Source organism: Sparus aurata, chromosome 19 (genome assembly GCF_900880675.1).
Source record: "Sparus aurata chromosome 19, fSpaAur1.1, whole genome shotgun sequence".
Lineage (NCBI taxonomy): Eukaryota > Metazoa > Chordata > Actinopteri > Spariformes > Sparidae > Sparus > Sparus aurata.
The window spans coordinates 4,971,453-4,983,283 of NC_044205.1; the positions used below are offsets into that span (position 1 = coordinate 4,971,453).

Here is an 11,831-nt window from a genome sequence, read left to right on the forward strand (position 1 = left end):
CGTGAACACGTTCGGAAATGAGGAAAGACCTGTTTGTGTTTTATGCCCAAAAACTCTGGCAGCACAGCATGAAACCATTTTGATAATCAAGTGATTGTATGCAGAATGCTGCAACTCATACAGTGGTTAATACAGATAAATAAATATTATCAGGTTCTCAATAGTATTTCAATTTGGGGGGGACATGAAAAAAATTCTGTCCTCTGGGGGGCATGACAAAAAATAATTGAGAACCACTGGACTGAGGTGTATACATGCATCTTTAAAATCCGATCATAGTCGGACTAACCCAGTAATTCAGTTTTCTCGAGTGTCATGTAAACGTACTGATTGAGTGGTAGACGGGTGACAGAGTCGCTAACCGCAGCAGATTAAAATGCTGTGTAGAAAACTGAATATTTTCACATCTCATTAGGCAAAATGAGGATACACTATATTGCCAAAAGTATTTGCTCACCTGCCTTGACTCGCATATGAACTTAAGTGACATCCCATTCTTAATCCATAGGGGTTAATATGACGTCAGTCCACCCTTTGCAGCTATAACAGCTTCAACTCTTCTGGGAAGGTTTTCCACAAGGTTTAGGAGTGTGTTTATGAGAATTTTGAGGTCAAGACTCAGGAAGGCCAGTCAAGTTCATCCACACCAAACTCTCTCATCCATGTCTATATGGACCTTGCTTTGTGCACTGGTGCACAGTCATGTTGGAACAGGAAGTGGCCATTGCCAAATTGTTGGGAGTATGGAATTGTCCAACATCTCTTGGTATGCTGAAGCATTCAGTGTTCCTTTCACTTCGGGAACTAAGAGGCCAAGCCCAGCTCCTGAAAAACAACCCCACACCATAATCCCCCTCCACCAAACTTTACACTTGGCACAATGCAGTCAGACAAGTACCGTTCTCCTGGTAACCGCTAAACCCAGACTTTTCCATCAGATTGCCAGATGGAGAAGCACTTTACACCACTGCATCCGACTCTTTGCACTGCCCTTGCTGATGTATGGCTTGGATGCAGCAGCTCGGCCATGGAAACCCATTCCATGAAGCTCTCTACGCACTGTTCTTAAACTAATCTGGAGGCCACGAAGTTTGGAGGTCTGTAGATTGACTCTGCAGAAAGTTGGCAACCTCTGCACACTATGCGCCTCAGCATCCCCTGACCCCGCTCCGTCATTTTACGTGGCCTACCACTTTGTGGCTGAGTTGCTGTCATTCCCAATTGCGTCCACTTTGTTATAATACCACTGACGGTTGACTGTGGAATATTTAGGAGCGAGGAAATTTCACAACTGGACTTGTTGCTCATGTGGCATCCTATCACAGTACCACGCTGGAATTCACTGAGCTCCTGAGAGCGACCCATTCTTTCACAAATGTTTGTAGAAACAGTCTGCATGCCTAGGAGCTTGCTTTTATACACCTTTGGCCATGGAAGTGATTGGAACACCTGATTTCAATTATTTGAATGGGTGAGTGAATACTTTTGGCAATATAGTGTATATTTTGATCAAACCTGAGGTTATTATGTAAAGACTAACCATACTATGTTGTTTATGTTCATGTAGTTCATTTTGAGGAGGTCTGGGCCAATAGACGATGCCATCGTCCATCGTTGATGGCTGAAAGTCACTTGCCTCTGAGCCCTGTATTATCATAACGTGATTTAAAAAGCCCACTACCCGAGCACGAAAACAAAATGTGTCCCCTGAATTGCTGTGTGGCAAGAGTTGTGGGAAAGAAAAAATGAAAGGAAGTTTGTTGCTGCTCAATGTTACGTCTCTGTTTCCTCTTTATTATCTTCTTATTGAACCAGCTCTGTTGGGTGAACCCGATACTCTGTTACATTGGTGGCAGCTGTGTTTCTCCTCCAGACCACTGTTGGTGAATGGTCTTGAACTGTGGGATATAATTTGTTGTTAGTCTTGTTGCTTATGTTAGTTTGAAGCCAGTGAAGACCTCACACTGCTGTGGGAGTATAGCTTTTATAACCGCATATAATCAGAAGAAATACACTGTGTCTCAGTTTGTCTCAACTGTTTTATACTTGACTGGACATCTGTCAGCTCAGGATTAGATGTATTACCCACTAATGAGTTCTGGGCATGTGGGAACATCCTGTCATTTATGTGGGCCCAACTCTTAGCTGTTTTATTTGTTCCTGGAGAAAAGATGTCAGAGATTTTTGTATGTTGTGTCACAACCCCGGCTCCAAGGCTGCGCCAAAATAGCAAGACAACACGAGCTGGCTACTAGCAATGGGCATTTATTGGCACCAGAAACATAAATCACCCAAGGCAAAATGTATAAAGATCAGTATCAGTCGTGTGAGCATGTATGAGCGTGTGTCAACCAAGATGTAAATCAAAAGAAACCCAGAAAACATGCTGCCATCAGGTCTGCTGGTGATCGGGGATCAGTTACCCCAGAGAAACGTCCGCAGAATCAGGCCAGTCTTTGTAGGCAGCGCACACTGGCCCAGGTGTAGCTCATGCAGCTGACGACCCTCCACTCAGCACCTGCAAAGCACAGCCCACAAGGAACGGGGACACCTAGTGCCTGGGAGGAGGGATCGTCACAGTTGTATGAATGAAATTATAAAAAGGTTTATGACTCACACTTGTTGTTTTTTTAGTTAAATCAGATTTTGTTCTAGCTGAGATTTTGTGCTGATATTTTGTGTCTTTGGAATTTATATTTTGATGCAGAAATATAAAAGCAGTCATTTGTTGCCCAGTGGGAATTTTTCATATTGGAGTATGAAGTAGCAGTCTTTTCTGCAGACCAGACTACTACATTAAGGGCATTTAGCAGACACTTTTTGTCCAAAGCGAATTACAGTATTCATACACACATTCATATATTGAGGTTGGTGGTTGCCATGCAAGCAGGAGCAGCACAACAAGGATGGACACCTCTCTCTCTCTCACTAATAGGACGGATTGCTACAGTTAAAATGAAAACCCTGCCCCAAATTAATTATATCTTCTCTATGCCTCCCACCACCCCAACAGACAAGTGGTTCAAATCTCTCAACTCCTTAACCAGCCACTTCTATTGGAACTATAAAAAGCCAAAATCTCACTCTCAACATTACAGAAGAAAAATTTCAAGGCAGACTAGAAGCACCAAATTTCTCTATTTATTTTTTTAGCAAATCAATTACAATAAATGGTCAAATGGACTTAACAACACAAACACAACAACTCATGGATATATCTAGAAAAATTCCAATGCAATTGTATCTCACCAGCTCTTTCAGTACCAACAACTTAAATCCATCATTAAAAGTAAAATCAACGTAACCAACAATCCACTCAAAAATAGGCAAAGAAAGCGTGACAATCACAGACTCAAAACAATTAATCTCTAAATTCTACAAACCTTTATCAAACTCTGATGACTCCATAACAAGCCCGACCTCAAAATGGGAAATGATCTGGCCATCACTACCAATCTGGAATTCTGGACACAAGTCTGCAAAATGTCTTCTCTATGACAAATAACACAAATTTACAAATTATACAGTATAAAACCATCCATAGAGCTCACATCACCCAACAGAAAATGCAAAAAATGAGCTTATCTGACACAGACCTCTGTTCACAATGCACCTTGGGTCACACTGATGATTACTTCCACGCCACCTGGACATGCCAACAAGTTCACTCCTTCTGGACACTCACAACAACACTTACCAGCATATTGGGTTGCAGAATCCCATCATCCCCATCCCTCTGCCTACTAGGAGACACCGCACATACCGACATCCCAACCAAATACAGAAACCTGCTACTCATATCTCTAACTATCGCCAAGAAAACAGTCTTTCTAAACTGGAAATCAAAGCAATCACTTCATGTCAACCACTGGACAAACCTTCTCAATGAATTCATCTCAATAGAAAACAGCCACATACAAGAACAGTATATCAGCCTTCAACGAAACCTGGAACCTTCTATGCGATCCAAACAACTCAAACTTCAGTTTGACTGTCCATGTCCACTTTTTTCTCGTCATCCTCTGTCCCATGTCTGTGTTCCTCTGCCCACTTTAATCTTTTCCTTTTATTGGCGAGTCTCCTATATCTTTTTTTATCCACTCTGCCTAGAAGGCCGGCATCCTAGAGTCACCTCTTCCCTGTTGACCTTGGTGTTTTGCTGGTACCAATTAATAAAGCTGCCAGTTGAGAACCTGTGAGGTCTAATGTATTTGCCCTCTTGCTCAGTTGTGCATTAGGGCCTCCTATGTAGCTTTCTATTTTGCTTTAAACCAGCCAGCCAGAGAATGTTGTATGACATTTTTAATTTCTTAGCCATTTTCTCTAATGGAAAACCTTCATTTCTCAGAACAAGAATAGACTGATGAGTTTCAGAAGAAAGTAATTTTTCTGGCTATTTTGAGACTATAATTGTATCTCTAAATGATGATACTTCAGATACTCAAGAAAATATTGCTTCTTTAATCAACAAAACAGTTTTCAGCTGTGCTGACATGATTGCACAAGAGTTTTCTAATGCCCTAATGTGCCACCGGACCATAGAAGTGATGGTTGTTGAAAAAGGTCCGCTTATCTAGATTTCCCATTACAAATCAGCCATTCCCAGCTAAAATAGTCATTTGCCACATCAAAAATGTATATTATAAAACTTTTTATGCATTGGTGTACATAGTCTAAAGTGGCCAATATTACAAAAGAAAACAAGCAGTAGTTTTTCAACGAATTTTCAGATACTGATGTCTGTCCTGAATTTGAAGTGCAATTATTCCATTTATCTGACTACATAATTGATTGCCTCAGTTGTTAACAGTGGTTGTCATTAGCTTCTCTGCTGTTTCAGGTTTGACTGTTATTTGGCTTCATTTATGTCTTCCCAGGTCTTTAAAGAGGAGAAGTACTTGAAGGATGCGGCAGAATGTGCCGATGTGATCTGGCATCGGGGCCTGCTCAGAAAAGGCTATGGTATCTGCCACGGCACAGCTGGCAATGGCTACGCTTTCCTGTCCCTTTACAAGCTTACCCAAGAAAAGAAATATCTGTACCGTGCCTGCAAGGTAAGAACAAGAGTCAGGCTACTTCTGCAAAAATACAAACAGCAAAAACATTTTTTAATTCGTACCGACTTGACAACACATTTTGAAAATATTACATTGAAAAAGTAAGAAGTCAAATTTGGTGAAGATTTTATTGTGATTATTGTCTACAATTACATAATTAAGTCATGACTTGATGTATATGTTTCTAAATTCCTATTTTTTTTGTTCCATCGTCTCGAGCATGTACAAATGAATGCTGCGTAGATGTCTGTAAACAAATTATTATTACCTTTGTCCAGTTTGCTGAGTGGTGTCTGGCCTATGGAACCCACGGCTGTCGCATTCCAGACAGACCCTACTCTCTTTTTGAAGGTATCAAATATTTATTGTTCAGCTTTCCACCGCATTGACTTAAAACTGCAATGACATTTGTCTTCCCTTACAAGGACCACATACATTGAATCAATGTAAAAACATTTCATAGCAACATTAATCCGCTGCTACCTCCACTTTCATCAACGGCCAATTACACAGTTTCCTAATTCTACCAGTAAGGAATTGAAGTAGAAATCAACCACTGAGTGCCCAGAAACAGAGGGTCTAATTGTGGCCTTTAAACTGCAGGCTAATTGAGATACAAAATACTACTTATTTGTTGGTCTTCAAAATAATTAATGTTTTTATTTTTTTGTATTTTCACTAGCTGCTTGGCTACAAGCTATAATTACGTTGATGCAGGCAGTCGTTTTGACATGGCATGTCTCGCCACTCATCTAACACGTTTGCTGTCACAGCTCCCTCTACCACCCCAACTTTCTCCATAAACACAAAATATCACATCCACACAGTGTTTGCATAAATTTCAACATCTGTCAAACTGCAATTTGACATGAATATCATCATCTACCAATGTCATGCAGTTAAAGTGGACTGCATGCAGTCGAAAGTCTCAGATTCCCACCAATGCAGACACATCTCTTGTGGAGTACAATAATTTGACACTAGAAACAGGGTTTTTGTGATCTGGTAAAAAACAGTTCAACAGAAAATCTGTTTAAAGTCCAATATATGTTGGTCTCTATGGTCTTAATGGCTGGTAAAACAAAGTATTAAAATTGGCTAAAATTAAATCCTAATAGTATTTGGGTTAGGGTTAGGGTTGAGTTAAAAGTATTCCTTTTTTCTGAATGTGTAGCCTATATCCTATGCTGTGAGATGGACGAAACAGCCATTACTTTTGTTATCTTGTTTCATCACTCTGATAGAGCATGCACCTGGAATGAATGTCATACACTCACAGGGATTGAGTGTGGACCCTGCCCAGTCACTTAAAAGCAAACAATGACTAGACCAATGATGGACCAAGCCATTATTGGAGGCCGGCTTTTAATTGACTACTATTCTTTTTTTCCTTCCCAAGAAGTGCCTTATGAAGTACATCCTGTTTAAACATACTAACATGTAAATCTCTACTTATAAAGAATGCACTGTAGAACTCGAGAGCTAGAAACTGGTCAGCAATGGTCAAATAAATCTGACTGAACACACTTAAAGGACCAGTAGGATTTAGTGGCATATAGCATAGAGTTTGCAGTTTGCAACCTATTGAATACCCCTCATCATACTCTTCCCTTCCAAGCATGCAGGAGAAACTACAGTGGCTGCTAAACACTAAAAACAAGAGAGGCCCTCTTTGGAGTCAGTAGCCCCATTCACTCTGGCTTTTGGGTGCAGCTTTAGTACGCCAATTCCCTGCCTCCGTCTTAGTGTGAAGTTCTCGGAGGCGGCGAGGGGTGAAATTTCGCTCCAGCCCTGATCCGCCTCTGGAGGTAGTATCAGGGTCGTATTATTGGAGAACAGAACTAGTGTGAACGGATGAGCCGGCTTCGCGTAACGAGGGCATGTCGATCGTTCGTAGTTAACTACACAGGTCCTTCATTCAAGTTAATACAGAGAAATGTCCCACAAAGCAATGTTACATGACCAAACGAAAGTAACGTAGTAACTGGAACTATTAGGGTTGCACCGATACCATTTTTTTTTTTTTTTATACCGAGTACGAGTATATTTGTGTTATTGCCAATACTGAGTACCGATATCGATATTTCTAATGCACTGAATTGGAAGACAGTTTTTTTTTTCTACTCTGCTTGTTACAACAAATGATGATAAATTAAATAAAAATAAATATAAATAACCATCATTTCCCGTGTCAAGAAAAAGCCTCCACATTTGCACTGTCCTCACATTTGACAAAATGAAACTTAAATTATTGCGGTCTCCACATTCGAATCAGTGATATATGTATTGAAGTAGCCTAGTAGTTGTATCAACGTCTGCATGTAATCAAGAACTGACTGTCAAATTAAATTATCAAAGAACATTTCGACGATATATATTGCCGAAATGTGGCTGAGGAGTGAAATACGCTATACCGCGAATCAGGCTGTGGCTTTTATGCGGCTTCTCTTGTGTGAATGGGGCTAGTGTGTGGGAATGGATTTACAAACGTTCCTGTTTTTGAACTGTTTTTTTTTGCATAAGATCATCAGAGCCGTGAAGCATCAGAAAAGTTTAAACTTGACTGATGGATAAATCTGCAGCTGACGATAATGGATTTGTTCCTTCTCTCAGGTATGGCAGGGGCCATCTACTACCTTTCGGAGATTGCAAACCCTGAAGCGTCCTGTTTCCCTGCCTTTGAACTTTGACCTGCCAATTAATGGGACTGAGGATGATGAGGAGGGATGGAGACAAAACATTTGGAATTAAACTGAGCCTGTGCTTGAACACTGGACAAGGATCTATGAGCTTTAACTTTGGTCATGAGAAAGTAGGGACAAAATTAAACTGAAAATGAAGATCAGGCTGGAATTATGCAGAGAGAGTGCAATTAATTGTTTGTTGGCGTAAACATAGGGTTTGGCTTATGAAATAAAAAAAAATCAACAATTTAAAGGGAAAATTATGTTACCAAATGGTTGAATGTTGATCCAGTGGGAAAAAAAGGACAAGGTGAACTGAAGAGGACGATGTTATGAATACTGATGAATATTTCACTTCCTGAAGATGGACATATTCTGTGGGGCTTATTTTAGAAACACTGTTAAATATTGTGAGTCCTTCAGCTCTGAGGTCCCCTGTCATCCTCCAGTGTGTTGGGATGAAGATATGGACCCCATGTCTTCTCCTCACCCATTACCCATTGAAATTTGTTGCCAGCTGGTATGGACACACACTCTGCACCCTCAGCCTTTAATATATTTGCACCTAGGCGTGCGTGTGTGTGTGTGTGTGTGTGTGCGTGTGTGTGCGTGTGCTAAACTAAAGCTGTTTTGGTATTTCTATGCCTCTGCACGCTCACTATTATTGGCTATTGGTGCCTCATATCCTGTCAGTGTAGTGCTTTCCTTGTCCTCTAGTCGTAGGTGTGTAGTTTCAGTTCTCTTTTTGACAAATAGTGGGTCAAAGTTGGTTTCTCTGTCTGACTTTCATTTCTCTTATATTTAGCATAGTAGAGTATAAACTATTATGATACTACAGCTTTTGTGCACATTTTTTTTTAAATTTTTTTTTTAAAGACAACGATTTTTGGATGAAGTCTCTGGGAGGGTGTTTTCCAGCTGTTGATTTACATTTTAGTATGGTGTTGCTAGGTGACTGTCAACTTCCATGGTGTACCACTGACCAGATAGTGTCATATTGTATAGGATTTGGATGTTGATACAAAGCCTTTGTTTTCCCCTTTTTGTACATGTCAACATAGCATTACCTACTGTATCAGTGATCAGTTATTTCGGCCTTCTGTGCCATTTCTTATCACATTGAGTATTTGGGTAAACCAACTGTGCTGTATTCCATTATCAGTACTGGTCCCCACTAGATGGGACATTTTGTCCTAATATAAAGCAAATGGTAGCAATTGGCCCCTTATTTGTGGGTTACAATTTTGACTAAATACATACACAAGTCCTAAAACAAATGATAAAGTGATTTCTCTCCAAAAATGTATTTTTATTTCAGTTTGACTTTTAAATATAAATGCAAAGTATCAACCAAATAGTCACAAATTTAGGCAGTTTCTTCGCAAATGATAGAAGAATATTGGAATTGAGTTTTTCTAACAAAGTAACAGCAATAGTGCAACGCTCATAATTCATAATCAAAACAAATGGCGAGAAGCATGTCATCATAGTAATTGCCGCATACTGTAGCCGCCATTAGCTAGTTAGCTCAATTAGCTGTGCAGCTAGCGGGTCCAGAACAGGATGGGACAGGGCCAGCTGGTTAGCATGCTTACTTCAGTAGATGCCTCTGCACCACAAAACACAGACATCAATGTTTAAATTTGAATTTATTTCAACTTTTAATGTGTTGAATTGATTTTTGAATGTTTTTAAAATCCATGTATATTGACCCTTTAAATGATGAAATCGTGGTGAGCAATTTCCCCCCAGCTGAAGCAGAGGCTTTTTCCCACAATGTGTTAATAGTTCAGTTGTTGGTGCCGACACAAAATGATTTGGGTATAATATATCAAGTGGCATAGGATGCTTTTTCAGTTTAGGTGGGAACGGACTGGATTACATTTTTAATTTAGTCCTGTTTTCCTTCTTAAGTACACCTCACTTTGGTTCCTCTCTTCAGCTTAAACTTCTTCTTTGAACAGTTTTGAAATGACATGACATGACATCTGTTTTGTACAGACGCTGAATTTTTTGTATGTATTTATTTTTTAAGAAATTGAACCAAACATGGAGGTGCTAAAGCTTATTGGCCTGTGTGTCATTTGGTTGTGATTGGCAGGTGCTAACCTTAAAAACCTGAGGTCAGAGCTACTACCTTGTAGTAGAGACCCCAAAGTGTTGTGTGCATTGTCGACTAAAACAGAAGATCCCCAACTCTACTGTTTTGTGTACCATCTTGAACAAGACAGTAGCTAACAGGTTAGGTTCTGGTGTCACCTAGGCTCCGGATTGTCTCAGCACTAGGCCTAAAGAATGTTCAGTTGAATGCTAGTAGCAGTAGCTAGTAGCTAAATGGGTCATCGCAGTTTAGAATGTGTTGTCTACTCTGCTTTGTGGAACATGTGGAAAATTGAAACTGAAGCCATTAAAACAACAGTTGCCGCTAAAAAACAGACCAGTACAGTAGCCTGGCTAAGGAGGAATAGCTTGTATGTTATATATGTTAACAGTGTACATGGACACTATTAACAGTGGCACCTTGTGCCATGTTATGCCGCATATATGATATGCAACATAACAAATGCATAATTTTAAGTTTTTTACTTCAAGTTCACTCAGTTTTTTTTTTATTTATTTTTTATGTCTGCTAGTAAAATGCATCAAATGGCAATATTTATGTTTAATATTTTGAACATGATCCCTCTTCAAATGAAGAGGAATTGAAATTAAGCTAAATGTATTTTACAACCAGCCATTGTTGGATCCAAAGCATTCATACTAAAATAAAATTAGTGAATTAATTCATTTGTTTGCTGTCCTCAATACAAGATTAAAGCCGACAGGTGAATAATGACTTTGAGCAATATGCTGTTTTCAGCAGACTAAATCAGACTATTGATATTAGGCAGAGGTAGAGATGATACTCAAGTCATTTGGTCCAAGACTCAAGCAAGTCAAGTCACGTCACAGGTTGTGTCAGGACACTGCAGTCCTACATGCAGTATCTGGTGAGGGAAATGAAGAGAAAAGAAACATATTTGTTCCAGTGTAATAACAATATTATGGACCCACATTTTCCGAAAGATTGACAAGTAATTGAATTTGTATAACTATTGGTATTCAGTAAATACATGTAATCAAACAAAACCTGAAATACATTTATGAAAGCTTTTTTTTCACATTTATTTCTTAATAAAGAATATTCCCTCCACATCACTGAAATATTGCCAGACAGACTGACAGAAAAAGGAAATTAAAAACATGAACACAGAGAAGTTATTCGAGTCACCTCAAAACGGTGACCCACGTCCAATTCACAATGACTCGACTCCACATCTCTGAGCAGTCGGTGTGGTTTAATCCAGTTGGTGCTCAATACACCTATCTGAGCTTGGATAGTAGCCGTCATGGTAGCCTGGTGGTGAACGTGTACAGTATATCCAGTTATCCCGACAGCACATGGATGCACATAAATGCCTAATCTCTTGTTGCGATCTCATCATGAATGTCTTTGCATGAGGATAATGTCACATTTAAAAATGTGTGTGTCCATCTGTCAGAGTGTGTCCAGGTTCACTGGTCCCACTGTGTTTACTAGTGATTTGTATCTGTTCCCAACAGTAAAGGGTTTTTGACCTTAGTCCCTGTCAGTGTATTTGATCAGCCTAAGCCTCAGCCGAATTGATGTCAAGATATGAAGGTTTACTTTTCTCCATCAACCTCCTTGTCTTGTGAAATGTCTTCATTGTTCTTAACCTGCTTTTTGGCTATTCAGTGCTTACAAAGAATTCATGCAAGTTTTGATATTGTTTGAAATAAAGAATGAATATCCCTCGAGCCCTTCATCTTTGTTGTTTCAAATAAACCATTTCTTCATATATTCTGTTTTCTAACAATATGGCCACATGAGTTTATCTTGGTTTGTCGATGAGAGATGTTGATAAATGTAAGTATGGAATTATTTAGGGTCCCATTTTTTTTTTAAAGACATGAGAAACGATTAGTGTGGTACACAAAAATGATACTTTGTAGAGAAATTATCATAAAAAAAAAAAAATGTACATCCTTACAAATATGCAATGTTCACCACTCTCACTCAGAGCAGGGT

The 11,831-nt window shown here is 39.4% G+C and overlaps 1 protein-coding gene across 1 annotated transcript in view; it reads left to right on the forward strand.

The window, feature by feature from the left end:
- Positions 1-11,566, forward strand: part of lancl2 (LanC lantibiotic synthetase component C-like 2 (bacterial)) — a 51,445-nt gene extending 39,879 nt beyond the window's left edge. The window contains exons 8-10 of the mRNA XM_030397845.1: positions 4,878-5,054; positions 5,336-5,408; positions 7,671-11,566. Of these exons, the coding sequence (XP_030253705.1) occupies positions 4,878-5,054; positions 5,336-5,408; positions 7,671-7,747 (327 nt within the window). The 3' untranslated portion in view covers positions 7,748-11,566. The remainder of the gene's footprint in view (positions 1-4,877; positions 5,055-5,335; positions 5,409-7,670) is intronic.
- The last annotated feature ends 265 nt before the right edge of the window (positions 11,567-11,831 follow it).